The 14470-nt window shown below is 38.9% G+C and overlaps 1 protein-coding gene across 1 annotated transcript in view; it reads right to left on the reverse strand.

The window, feature by feature from the left end:
• OSBPL10 (oxysterol binding protein like 10) overlaps positions 1–14470 on the reverse strand; it is a 113731-nt gene that overhangs the window by 49362 nt on the left and 49899 nt on the right. Inside the window, exon 5 of the mRNA XM_059478386.1 lies at positions 643–853. Coding sequence (XP_059334369.1) covers positions 643–853 — 211 coding nt within the window. The remainder of the gene's footprint in view (positions 1–642; positions 854–14470) is intronic.

Genomic DNA, 14470 nt, shown 5'->3' on the forward strand with positions numbered 1-14470 from the left:
GTGAACTGGAAAAATTGAGGTACATAGAGACTGAGAGCTCTGCTCATGCCTGCAGAGCTCACTGTAGTATCACACTGACATTTTATGCTCATAAAACTTGCCACATTTCTTCTTTTCTTAAAGCATGGAGAACTCTTTCCAGACTCAAAGAAAACCACAGACCAAAATAAATCCACCTCAGCAGCATCTTTCCATGTAGAAAACTATAAATATTATTTTCACTGTAGCACTGCATAGAATTATTTTTATCAAACAAATCTGTACTGAGATTGAAATCTATTAAAGAAGAAAAAAAAAAGGAGGGGGAGCAAACCAAAACAAGCAAGCTGGTTCCACACCGCCATTAAGAATGTAGGTTTATATACACCTTTTCCCCATGCCCCATATTTTTTGTGTAGCTGTCTTCAGGACCAATTTCTCTGAGAAAACTCAGGACAGACCACCTCTTTTTCTCCTCTCTTCTGACTGCAATCCATTTTGCATCTTTTTTTTAGGTAAAGAATTACAGTGTTTGAGGCTGCAGAAGCTCACAAGCAGCTCATCCCAACTTGCCTCTCTGAGAATGGTTCATTTTTCCTGCTTCATATCATAATAAAACACTCCAAAGTACATGAAACAATACCCAAGGGAGCCTGTGCTCACCTGATGACAGTGTCCTGGTATGCTGTTGGCCCACTTGATGCATGCTTTGCTGTAGGAGACTCAGGCATTCTCCAAGGCAGCTCAGGGTGGCAGCAGAGGTAGCTTTTAAAAGTAGCAAGTCCTGATCCAAGGCAGTAAGAGGTCCAGAATTTGGGAGAGATTCAATGGCTTGTACAAGATTCTTCTGCTGTCCTTCAGCTTGGCTCATGACCTGTAAAGGTCCAAAAACATCTGCTGTCATAGGAAATATCACTATGTAGCTGTTAAATTCTTATGGATTGAAATAGTGACTAAATGTGAAGAACTACCACAAATGGATGTTAATGTTCTGATCCAAACATACCATATACTCACCTACAAAAACGAAGGGCTTGAGACTACCAAAGGCCTGTAAAAATGTCAAGACTACGTTAGAGAAAATAGTCTCTTAAAATAGTAGGTTCACAGTAGGTTTAATAGTGACTCATACTTTCTGCAAGTCTTTGTAAGGAAAAGTATGAAAATTCTACTTCCTTCTCCATTATTGATTTAGGCTCAGATTTTCTTGCTTTTGTATGTGATCTGAGACGCCCAAGGAAGTGACACTGTCCCTCCTTCTTTCCTACATATATATCTCATCACAGTTTAAGAACAGGCATTACCCATTTCTCAAACTAAGGACCTGTTTTTGCAAAATGCAGTAATTTTTAACTTCACAGACATCAGCATAGGAAGCAACTTAGAGTACTTATTTCATATCCAATATGAATACAAGCTGTCAGGCAGAAAGTTAACCTCTTTCTAGGTTTGGACCATCCAGATTAAGATGAAAGGGGTGCTTGCATAGCAGGCAAAAATACAGCAGTATTTGAGCAGGCTGCTCTTTAAGCAAATTGGCAAGATTTCAAAATCCTAAAGCCAAAAGAAAAAGAATATATTCAAAATTTCTCTCTCCATTTTTGCAGCCTGTAGGAAATCATATATGCATAAGACAAGCCTCTTCCACTTACCTTGCAAAAAACTTGCTGCAAAAATTTACAGGTCTACACTTGAGATATCCAAAGATTTCAGAAAAATCTATCTGAAGACATCATAATAAACAAAGATTCAAGCTCCATTTGTCCACACTACTGTACTGTAAAAATGTATTATAAACTTCATGGGGTTTTTATTATCATTATTATATTTTCAAGTATTGTGTGTTTCCTGCAGCCCTCCTACATTATTGTAAATTGACTGATTAAAAAATATATGTTGAGTGCACTGAAAAGCTAGAAAGGAACTGAACTCAGAGATGAAATAACCACTTTTGCAAAAAAAGACTAGAATTACAGAAGATGATGATGTTGCAGTTCACAAATTTAGCCAAATGCCTTGCTGAAGGTTAACATGACATTTTAATAATCAACATTTAAAACAGAGGCCAAAACTTCAGTAAAAGCCACAGACAATTTTAATTCCCTTTGGCAGAAAACAAGACCTGTCAGAAGGGGACACAGACCTCTCCAATATGCAGCTTTAGGGAACCACAGAATCAGTCCCAGGCAATGCAATATTCCTCCTTCATGGAAAGAGCACAAGGAGGCAAACAGAAGGAACAGCCAGGAGAAAAAAAGATGACCATCTCCCTGGAAGACTCCCATACAATATAATTGTATGGAAAACTGCTCCTCTCCTTTTCTTATCCTGCAGAAGAGTGTGAAATTGAAAACCTGACTTTCTCATACTTCACAGTGACAGAAATGTTCTATTTTCATTTCCAAGTGACTATTTTCCTACCTTTTTTTTCTTCTCTTTTTTTTTTTTTGGGGGGGGGGGGGCAGGGGGGAAATGACAGCTTACAGATCCAAGATTTAGTTCCATAAAAAAATAAAATTTTGAAACCTTCAAACATTTTAATTTTTCCCTCCCCCTTAATAAAGGACTCATTCACAGATTAGACAGGACCACAAGATAAACTGATCAGGGAGTTCAGAAAACATTTGGAAAATTAACTGAATGTTTGCAGCTATCAGCCAGCCCAAAAGTTTACAGGCTTTTGTCAGTTGTATTCTTCCTAGATTAGGAGAAATTTCAATAAAATCTAAGATTTATTCTACCTTTGTCCAAAACAAGGTGTTGGTCCAAGTCTTACTGTTTTCTAGCTGACCTAAGACAGATTTACAGCAGCCTTTTGATCCAGCTTTTACTTGCTACCTAGTTGTGATACCAGCAGCTGGTCTACAGACCTGACACAGCAGAAGACATCTGGAACTGCAACTTCTGTGTAGGATTCAAAGTACTAGAACGTGCTGAACTTTGACTGCTCAAACACCGATCAAAACCACACTGCTTAAGGTGTTGAATGCCCAGAACAAAGATGCAGAACCCCTCCCTATGGTAAAGTGACAGATAAACTCAATGGCAAAAAGCATAAGGAAATTACATATATTATTGAAATGACTGAACTTTTTTTTTATATGTTTGCCAAATTTTTTTAAAGACCTTGACAAAAGATTTCAGAAGAGCTGAAGTGTAGTTGTTCTACAGAGAGCAAATCAAGGAGGAGCTAGCACAAAAACACCAAACCATACAGGATGAAACTCATTAAACACATTAACCCTTAACAGGACAGCCACTAAGTCATGCAGTTATAGCATCATCCTCTGTCTTACTGGTAGGTCTGTTTTTTGCTTTCTCCCAAGAGAGGAGAGGCAAAATGCTTGACTTACTAGCACTCTAAGCTTGTTTCAAAATTAAAAGCTTAGATTTTGAAAAAGGGAAGTTTCTAACTTCTCTTTCACAAATAAAATAACTTGCTTAATTTTGAATGACTTTGCTCTTACATGGGGTTGTTTCAGCACCTTAAAATTCTCCATCCTTCCCATTTGCAAATACAGACAGCTCAAGGTAGCAGTTCTCTACTTATAACAACAACAAAGGGTATTTTCCCCTGACTCCTCAACAAATATTAACCTATTTCTCTTTCCACTATTTTTTGGATTTGACAACTCCACCTATATATTCTTCTCATAATATCACAAAACAATTGCACATTCTCAGAAAAGCACTGAAACTTCAAACATACAATGTTATGATAGACGTATAATAAAACAACTGAAAGAACCACCAGGACTATATGTATTAAAAGGAATTACATGTGTGCAAATATCTGGAATTATAAGGTCTGCATTTACTTAACTGCAAAATATTCAGTAAGAGGAAACCCCATCCTAGGAAGACACCAGCTGAAATGCATGGTTTGCTTCTTTCTCCATTTTCTGATTCAGGAGAACAAGCAGATGACAAGTGTTCCCAATTAACAGCTGCTCCTGAAGCATGAAGGAGATTCAGACTTTTAGTCTGTCAGAAACTCTCAGGTATTGCCTGTGTTCTTGTAGTGGTTACCCAGTGCCCACTGCTTCCCCTCCGTGGCTGAACAACAAAAGGTTTGGGGGGGTCAAGATGTTCAGGGAGGTCATCCAATTACCATCACAAGTAAAACAGACTCGACTCAGGGAAATCAGTTTAATTAGTACCAATCAATTAAGACAACAAGAAAATAAAACCAAATCTTACTTTTCCTCCACCCTCCCCTCTTCCCAGGCTTAACTTCATTCCAAGTTTCACTACCTCCTTCCCCAGAGCAGCACAGCGGGACAGTTAGGGGGAGTTACAGCCTAACCATGACACATTGTCTCTGCCACTCCATGCTCCTTGCTCTCTTCACCCGATCCAGCATGGCAACCAGTCCTGCACAAACTGCTCCAGTGCAGGTCTTTCACAGGGTCACAAGTCCTGTCAGCTTCAGCCCGAGCTTCCCCCAGGGTCACAGCCTCTTTCAGGCATCCATCTGTTCTGGTGGGGTCCTACACAGGCCCCAGGTGGATCTCTGTTCACCATGGCCTACATGGGCTGTAGGACATCCTGCTCCACCTTGGGCTGCACCACAGGCTCCAGGGAAATCCCTCCTCCAGTGCCTGGAGCACCACCTTCCCCTCCTTTGTCACTGGCCTTGGTGTCTGCAGTTGCTTCTCTCACATTTTCTCACTCCTCTCCTCTGCCAGCAGCAGTTTTTCCTCCCTCCTTAAATCTGTTATCCCAGAGGCTCTACCACCATGGCCGACGGGCTTGGCCAACTGCAGGTCCATCTTGGAGCCAGCTGGCCTTGGCTCTGTCAGACATGGGGAAGCTTCTGGCAGCTTCTCACAGAAGCCATGTCTGTGCCCTTCTCATGCCAAAGCCTTGCCAGGCAAAGCCAACAAATTCTCCTGAGTAAAACTACACTCCAAGAAACCTGCCATCCAATGACCCTCTCATGAATGCCAGAATGCAACAGGAAATGATGTGATGCTTTCCTCTCTAGGTCATGCCCTCCCTACCACCTGCTCCAAAACAAGACAATCCACAGCTTTGGTTGCTGCCTGCTCCCTCCTCTTCAGGGCTGCGTGATCACTTCCCCTACTTAACCCAGCCCCAGCAACTGCTACCCACTCCTTCACAGCTGGAACTGCCCCTCCTGCTCTGAACACATGGCCAACCACAATGCAGGAGACCAAACACTTATGTGATGAGAATCCTAACAAATGGTAAGTAGAAATGACTAATTCTCAGGGTTATTTCCACAGTATGAGGAAGAAAAGCAGAAAAAGCCATGATATACCCTAGGTTTGCAAAGAAATTTACTTCAGACATAATAAGATGAAAGAACATTCTTTTCATGTGGTAAATAAGCTAAAATTACTTATTAAAAATTAAATTAGGAAATAAAAATGAAAAATTGAAGTGCTATTTTCCATGCTAAAAGAAAAAATACAGGAATTGAACATTTGGATAAAATACTAGATGATACACTATTCTTTCCCATGCAGAGAAATAATTTTAAAAAATCTGAATGCCATTTTTGATTTAAGACTTAAATTGGTTTCTGAAACTAGAAAGAGAAAGGGAGAGATTCCAAATTATTAAGTACAATAACAAATAATCTCTATTCAAGATTTTTCCTCCTGTCTCACAACAAAAATAAACAGAAACTTCAAACACAGCAAACTGAATAGCCACACCTAACTGTAAGAGCATATGATTGCTTTTGACATTATTTTATTTTAAATGCTTTTGTTATCCAGACTCCAGGACTAACAGGCATAAGTCTGTTAGTCTAGGACAGATGTGTATGATCAGACATCTTACTTTCTAGAATTATTGATCCTCCAGGATTTTACCCAATTAACACAGTGTATCACGACAACCTAAATCAAACACCAGCTTTACGCCATCTGTAAAACTTCTCAATCCACAGCTGCCACAGGGGCAGGGGCACCTCCCAGGAGTGACTTCAGGCTCCTCAAAGGAAGAATGACATCAGCCACATGACCTCAGAGGGCAAGCAGACACTCTCCCTTTGTCACAGGGGCCACGCGGAGCCAGCCACGAAAACAAGTAGCATCACCAATCCCGTCTTTCTACATAATGATTTAAACACTTCAGGTCATTCTACCCTCCTTCTAGAATATAAAACATGAGAGAGATTCTTCAGACTGTGCCAACCACAATCTGATACACACATGAGCAATTTCAATTTTAGTTTAAATTTAGTTTAAATGTTGTTTAAATAGTGTTGATAACATAATTGAATCCTTTACAGTCAATATTAAGATATGCCTACTCATGCATGAGGAAAAATCCAAAACACGCCAGAGAAAAAAGAAAACATTCTTTTAGCACTGAAAAAAGAAATTCTATATCATCAATCTCATCTGTGACATGCCAGAAATCATTCATGAAAGAGAAATTCTGCTCCATCAGTTAATAACTCTTTTTTCTCTGCTGTAGTAATCTCTGTGCACCATCGCCAGCAGCACATGGTCTGACGACTTATCTGTAGGCAATTCCTCTGAAAGATTTAATGCAGTCATTTTTATTTTTAAATCCTTTCCATTATTGACTGCATGCAAGTTGAAAACAGTTATTAAAAACATGGCAAAATAAACAACACAATAAAAAGTGCTTATACAAAAAATAGAGCATCTGTAAAAATAAACAGTTGTGTAGAAAAATCTTTAGACACTTTAATAGTAATAGAAATGCAACATGCATCACTTCCTTACAACTCCAAGTCAAGCTGTCCTTGTGAGAAGTTTACTGCTTTTAAAGACTGGGAAAGAGCCAGCTTCCTGCTGCATTATTTTTTTGGCAAGATTTCATTGGTTGGTGCCTCATTTGGGGTGGATTTTTCTAATATGAAAACACAATCTTTCTCTCTGACACATGCACACACACACCTTCTGGAAATACCAGGATTTTTGCTTTTTAGAAAATAGTACCAGAAAAATAACTTTTCAGAAAACACCAGGAAAGGACAGGAGGTGGGACCAGTTTTTCAAACTACTCTAGCATAAGTCAAAAGTGATATATGAGTGAGGACATTTAACCATTGTTAAATGAGCAGATTTCACAGGAGTTTGGATTTTTTTTCTTTTATTTCATAGAAAACACCTTTTTTCTTAAAAGCAAATGAAAAACAGAAGAGTCCACACACAAGAAATAAAAGCCTTTTAAACCACTGTAAATGTGATATATTGTGTTGCCGCATGAACCTAACACAGTCATCAATTCTGACCTTGAGCAAGGACTCCTCCTGCAATCTTGACCTGTATTTCATCAACACCACAAACTCTCGTATGCAAAAATCAAAAGCTAACACAGCCAACATAAGTAGAATATATGTGTATATATATACACATGCATCTATCAAGAATACATCAAAATGCAAGATACTGATATCTGGAACTCATGTCACTAAAGCAATCACACCAGTCACTAACTGGACACACTAGCTACCAATTCAGCTCATATCCACAAATCCAATATTATTTCCATTAAACTTGCCCACTTTCCACTATTTATTCTGAAAAAGGAAAGAGCACCAACACACATGCAAGACTACTGTAAATACTGTTAATCATCAGCTCAGAATGAATACCTCACCAATTGAGATGTCTGGCAAATGAAGGTAACTCTTAAAAATACAGTAAAAGTGGGGGGTTTTTTCAAATGTAATGCTCTGTTGTTTTGAGTTAAGCATAACCAAAGCAGAGGAAGTGAACTTCTGCCTTGACTTAAATGACTGAGAAGAGTTCTCAGACTACTCAAGGTTACTTGCTATGTCCATCTTACTTGACAAAAGACATTTTCTGACAAGGATTTACAGACTTCACTTTTTTCTTCAGTAGCGTCACATAACAGATTTTGCAATGGGATTCCATCTATAGCATGCAAGCCAGGAAGACAAAATCACAGCTTAATATATAACTAAGATGAAATAACTAAGAATAGAGGTTGCTGCTGGAAGTACTCCAACAGCTAACAGAAATCTTATCTTATCAAGATAATTTTGCACTTCAGCTTTTAAAGTGTCTAGTGTAGGAACAGGTACAGGACCAGGACCACCAGTAACATATCTGTACACTCTGCCTGCAATAAAACCTGACCTTCAGACCAGAAAGAACCTCAAACTGCAAACAGGAAAGAATTCTACCCACAAATATTCAATCTGGAATAAGACCCACAGCAGCCTCTGCAAACATTACTATGCTAATGGCAAAAAATGGTTTAAGGAAAGATCCTAGAACACCAAGTGAGATACTCTGAAAGCGCCTTGGAAAGATGGAAGCAGATAATGACATCCGTATCAGCTGTCCTTTCCTGATTACTGCTCCCCTCCCATTACCGGGAATAAGCACAAAATTCTCCATTATCATCACCTCAGGGTAGCAGCCAGCTTGACCTCAATTATTTTAACAATGCGAACAATGAACATTAAAATTGGACTGACTTGTTATATAATAGTTATTAAGGCTCAGACACATACATCCTATCAACAAAGCTTCAAAGGAGCAAGTTAATTTTCATTTGGCACGTAATTTGCAGACAGAGACACAATAAGTAACAGAACAAACAGAACTATACCTCTGACAATCAGGATGGAAGCTAATCACCAAGGCATTTCTTCTCTTCAGTCCTTGCCTCTGCTGTCACGATTCAATTTTTCCCCTCAAAGAAGAATGAAAACAAGCTCTCTCCACCCCCATTTGTTATTTTGTTATCTTTTCCCTAACCAGGAACCCACAATCTGTTATAGAAAAAACTGAAAAGTCAGTTGCTACATATCTTCATTGTCTCAGCTAACAAAACATTATTTCCTTTGGGCTTTTGTTTTGGCTTTTTTTTGCTCAGTCTTCTCACCACACACTCCACAGGGTGGTTCCTTGTGAGGAAAACCTTACAGAGCAAACATCAAATGTCATCAGGACTGAGTCTAAAAGCCAAGTCTAAGACAACCAGAAAAACAGGGAGTGGAGGAGGCAGGCTGGCTCAATTGTTTCCTGCTCTCAGCTACTCTTACCAATCTGCTGCTGTCCCACTGTTTGCCATCAGCACCTCCTGGGGCTATAAGCTCTCCACAGACCTCAGCACAGGGTTTAGTCTCCAGAGAGCAGCTCTTATTTACCTACGCCTGTCAGGAAAATTTTGAATTGGCCAGTTAATTTTTTCATATACTAAACATGAAACTATGCTCCTTTTTTTACACATTCGATTCCTATCTTGTATCTTCAAATTCTACAATCCGGACACTTACTGAATATCCTTACAATACAATATAATTCTATTTTGCACAGGCAATATTCATTAACCATGTGATGAACTACAAATGTCTTCTTACTGGCCTGCTATCCAGCAGCTTATTAATCACACCTGCAAGCTCCCTTGTTATTAGCTGCAGAGCTACAATAGTAAGACTTTGTATTTTGTAGGTCTGAATCCTATTGCTTTAGTCCATGAAATTACCAGATTTGAGGGATAGAGGAAAAGGGGGACACAGGTCTTTTTTGCTGAATGGTCTGGAACCCTTAAACATTCCATGCAGTGGCAGAGAAGGAAAATTAATCTACCCTCCCAAGAAATTCTCAGTTGGCTGCAGCACAGGTATATGAGAGGAAGCTCCTCCCTCTAAAATAGGCAGAAGCTCAGCAAGAAAGGGAGCTGATCTACCTTAACTACCTGTTTTACAAAAGTATCATTCTGTTCAGAAGAATGAAAGACAGGATATATTTAACAGATCCATCTCCAAACACCAAAAAGTATATAATATCTGTAATTGTCAGTGTCCTCTGGAACTTCATGAAGATATTTTATTTGGATGCAAGACCCTCCCAAGGACAATCTGAGTGTTCTGAGTCTTTAAGGAGGTCCGGTTTTAAACCTGGGAAGCAGAGAGACACCAGAGAGAGCTTCACAGCCCTTGCAACAGAAATGGTTAAAGTAAAGAGGATCAGAGCAGCTCTGGCAGGACCCCTGAGAATGCCTCCAGAAATCTCAGCAAAAACAGACCACCTATGTCAGGCCAAAACAAAATGACTGCCTCCCTTTGCTACCTCCTTACCAGACATAACAACCCCAGACACAAGGTTAAATGCATGTTTTCTGTATTCAATCTGTCCTCCTCACCTGAGAAATGAGCTACTGAATGATAGAAAGGCAACTGGGGCAGGGGTGAGGAAAAGACCTTGGGTCCATGCAGACAGACTAGGACAAAAAATTCACATTCAGAGAATATTTAAGCAGACAGAATCTTGGATTTTCTAAACCAGAGGATGTTTTTAGTCTTAATCAGTACTCTAATATATATTCAGCTTTCCATTAGTGGCTTCATTATACAGGAGGGAGAGGAGGGAAGCTTTTCCGGTCGTTCTCCCGACATCTTTTAATTATTCTGAGAATACCTTCTTGCTGCCTAAATCTGAAGGAGAACACTTCTCCCTCACAAAACAACGTCAGCTGCATGTTGTTTTCCCTGTGGAAGAAGATTTACTAACAAACCAAAGTACTAAAACACTAGAGAAAAATAAAATTCATTCCTCTGATAGTGTCAGCTGTCTTGGAGTGTTTCATGGAATCACTCCACAAGTCTTTAGGTGAGAAGTGAAATCTTTTAGAAAGAGCTGGCTGCCATAAGAAATACTCAAGTGAAAGCATGTGATTCAGACAAACTGTATCAATGGCCACTGCGTTTTCCCAGAAATCAGAGTAAGCTAATTTCTGCAAAATGACTGATCAGTACCTACACAGTACTGGTCACTTTGTTTCTGGATGGAGGTGTCAGGGCATCAGGGCCTGTTGCAGGAGACATGACAGTTTTCCTTTTTTGTCTGTTGTGCTAGAGCTCCCTGTGAATACTCCATGTATCTGGTTAATCCATGACATTTTGTACAAAAACAACTAATAAGTGCAGGGTTCCCTCACCGTGATCCCTTTTCTTGAGTATTTTCTACTAACCATATCCTACTAAAAGCCATCTATTGAGACTTTGCTTTTACTGTCAAACACAACTCAATGGAACCAGAGAGTTGGGATCTCAAGGAAAAACCACAGGGAAGAGAAAAAGCAGCTCCCAAGGTTGTTTCCCCCACCTCAAGTTGCTTTCAGCAATCCAAAAAATTAGAGAAGCAAAAGGAAGGCATGCACAAATTCAAGTAAATCTTGGATGGCAGCTGGCTGCCATCTAGCCAAGCAGGAAGCACAGTTCTATTTTAAACCGCAGAATGCAGCATTGAGAGCAGTTTATAAAAAGAACTTTGGGGGAATTTATACTTATGCAATTTTACTATAAAAATTACCTTGCAAAGTCATTATTTTTGTCATTAAACATTACTCATAGGCAGATGTTATTCTATGGGCTCCCCTGAGTAGCAGTTTTCCTTATACTTCAGAAGGATCATTTTGCTGAAGTTAACAGCTATAGGCCTGATCTGGAAAGCATATTTTGGTTATCAGGAATTTAGGCTCATTTGTGAATTTCAAGCATTCCAAAGAGCTCAGAAAATGTTGCTGCCAGCCATTAGGTCAACATAAGCAATCACAGGAAAATTCTATCAGTTTACTGCAACATAGGACACAATTGATAAAAGGTGGATTTTCGACTTCAAGTGAAATTAGTCTTCAGAAGAGAAAAGGCCATGTTGAACATAAATTACACATTTCAACATGAGTAGCTTCAAGGATTCACAAGTTTCTGTCAGAACATCTGGTGCTGGGAAAAAGAGCTCCATATATTTAAAAATTATTATTAGTATTACTATTACTATTATCATTATATCCTCAAATGCTACTTTAAAGCATATGTCAGATTGGGCGGATGTAGTTCAGGTTTGCTTGTTGGATGAGATGTTGCTAGCTATTGTCTTATGGGCCATTTTTTAAAAGCATACTGTCAGAAATCAGAATTGCAGCCAAGAAGCAGGTAAGCAGGTAAGCAGCTGCTGAAAAGCACTCTTGTAGCACAGTTTGCAAAGCATTCAACACCTGCAAGACAAGCATTACAGTAAGAACGTGCAGCAGAAGCTGTCAGAGATCAGGTCTTTGTTAAATAACTAAGAATTACAGGGCTTACTATTCACATTCGTTTTAAACTTAAAATGCTTCCTGTGTTTCTTAGAGTAGCATTCAGTACTTTAGGTGCTACACAAGGAGCTGAAGATTACAGTAAGCCCTCAATAAACGTGTATAATAATGTAAACTTAATGCTATGCTTAAAATATATGAGCCATTTCTATGGTTACTTTCTTCTTGAGGGGATTTATAGAAGTACTTTCTGTACTTAGTATTTGAAAGCTCACTAGCCACCTAATATTACATTGTCATATATTACCACTGAGAACATTCAAAATACCTTCTACTTAATTCAATAAAAATAGCATGTAAGTGTGGGTTAACAAAATGGCCCATGTATCTTGGAAGCAGCAATTTGCACTACAGAGTTGCAGAAGGTGCCCCTTGTCACCTTTGTTCAGGGTTTACTGTGAAAATCACTGTTGCATCAGCCAGCCACCCAGAAACCTGCACTGAAAACAAAACCATGAGATGTGATATTCTCATCCAAGCAAAGATTTGCTGAATTATGTTATTTTTTCTTTATATTTTTATATTAATATTTTTCTTTAAAGCTTCATTTTCAAACCGAGAACTCTGATTTTAAACTACTGCAGTATTTGTGCTATAGTTGTGAAAGAAAACAATCCTATAGTTTTTAAAAAATGCATGCATGTGTATGATAGGCTATGTTGTTTTATATGTGCAGATAAAATAGTTGAATTTTGTACATAAAGCAGAATTAAGTGGCAGTTTTGAAGAGACACAGAAACTGGAGACTGAATTCCCTTCAAATGTAACTTCTCTCAGGATCCCTTGGGAACCTACCATTTACTTGAAATGTAATTAAATGTTTTAACAACTGTAAAGAATAATCTTGGCTTCTCTGCAACTGCTTAAGAAAATGAATGCTGCAGCAATCTCTGAAAGTAGTTATCACATGTACTGTATTATCCCTAATTTATTAATTGCCATTTATTAAATGACAGAAAATTATCATCTTTGCACATGCTCAATTACTGCTAAACTACAGGCTGAAAAAAAATTATGAAAAGAAGCCATGTTTGTGTAACTCATATTTTTCAGGTTTGAAGGGGGGGCTGGTAGAAGGAAATATCAAAAATAATGAGCCAGGTTCATTCTTGACATAACCCATAGGGACAAACAGTGTAATTTTAGTAGAACATTTGCTCTACGATTCCCATAGCAACCTTAATTCTCCCTGCCTGGGTATCTGGAACCCAGGATGACTCAACCTTCACATGAATACAAAATCAAATGCACAGAACAAAGTGCAGTTTAAGAGGATGCTACTTATATGCACTCTTAGTGACCTCAAACATATTGCAAACTCAAGGCAAAGGTTCAGAGATCAGAGAAGTATCCAGGTCATGTTTATGTAATGGTAACAGCTAGTTTATAGTATTAGAATAATTTCCATCTCCTCATCCCCAAAGTGAGACAGTTAAAGCTACTTACTGAATAACTTTTAGAAGCACATGTACATTTACTCCTCTGGGAAGTACTAGACTGACACTCAGAGATTTAAGCATCCCATTTACTCCCCTAGGAAACATGTTTCTATTCATCTTAGCAGGACTAACCTGAGATAGAACAAGCAGACACAGGAGAAGAGATGTCTATACACAAGGCAAACAGCTTCCAAAGAAAGTGCCACAGAAGGCACCAAATAACTGCATCTGTTCTACATGCTCTCAGTTCTGCTTTTCTCTCTGAGGAGATGAAGGGCAGGCAATCACACAAACATTGCTGTATGGCCAGAAGAACATTTCTGTGTGCTCACACTGCTATTTTCACACTGTTCAAGTATAGCAGGTTTCTAGAACAGGGTCCAACACCAATTCAGAAGAAAGTGCGGAGGTAACACCTGCAGCTGCCCCTTATAGACCTCATGTTATGTTTCAAACTTGTTTATACTGTTACAGATTTAATGCCTCTAAGCAAATCATAATGGCTCCTGTTAAAACCCTGCTGGAAGCAATCCTTTTGGTATCAAGGAGCTCAGCTGCAACTGAGCTGTTAAATGTACCTGTAACACAAATTTGTATTACAAGACTTCTCAATTCACAAAGTGTGTCTAAGCACAGTTAAACAGTAGTAGCTGTAGAATAACTTACTACCATATTCTGCACCACATAAATATGAATTTACTGAATTAAGGCTTAAGGCCCCATTCACTTTGTATTGACTTCAACAGACACAAAAGTGACACAAAGGTTTTCTGCTGTCCTTTCTTCTGCTTCACTTTTCTTCAAGCCAAGAAGTATCTGTTGCTTTCTGGGAAATAGCTGGTTTTGGTTTGAGTTCTTTTCCGAGCACTTTTACCTTACCTGTTTCAGAGTGGAGACATTCTTCTGTTTTTCCCACCCAGATAATTACAGTGAAAATTTTCTGACAGTGAGTTTGCAGACAAATGGAAGTG

The sequence above is a fragment of the Ammospiza nelsoni genome, chromosome 1 (assembly GCF_027579445.1).
Source record: "Ammospiza nelsoni isolate bAmmNel1 chromosome 1, bAmmNel1.pri, whole genome shotgun sequence".
Taxonomy (NCBI): Eukaryota; Metazoa; Chordata; class Aves; order Passeriformes; family Passerellidae; genus Ammospiza; species Ammospiza nelsoni.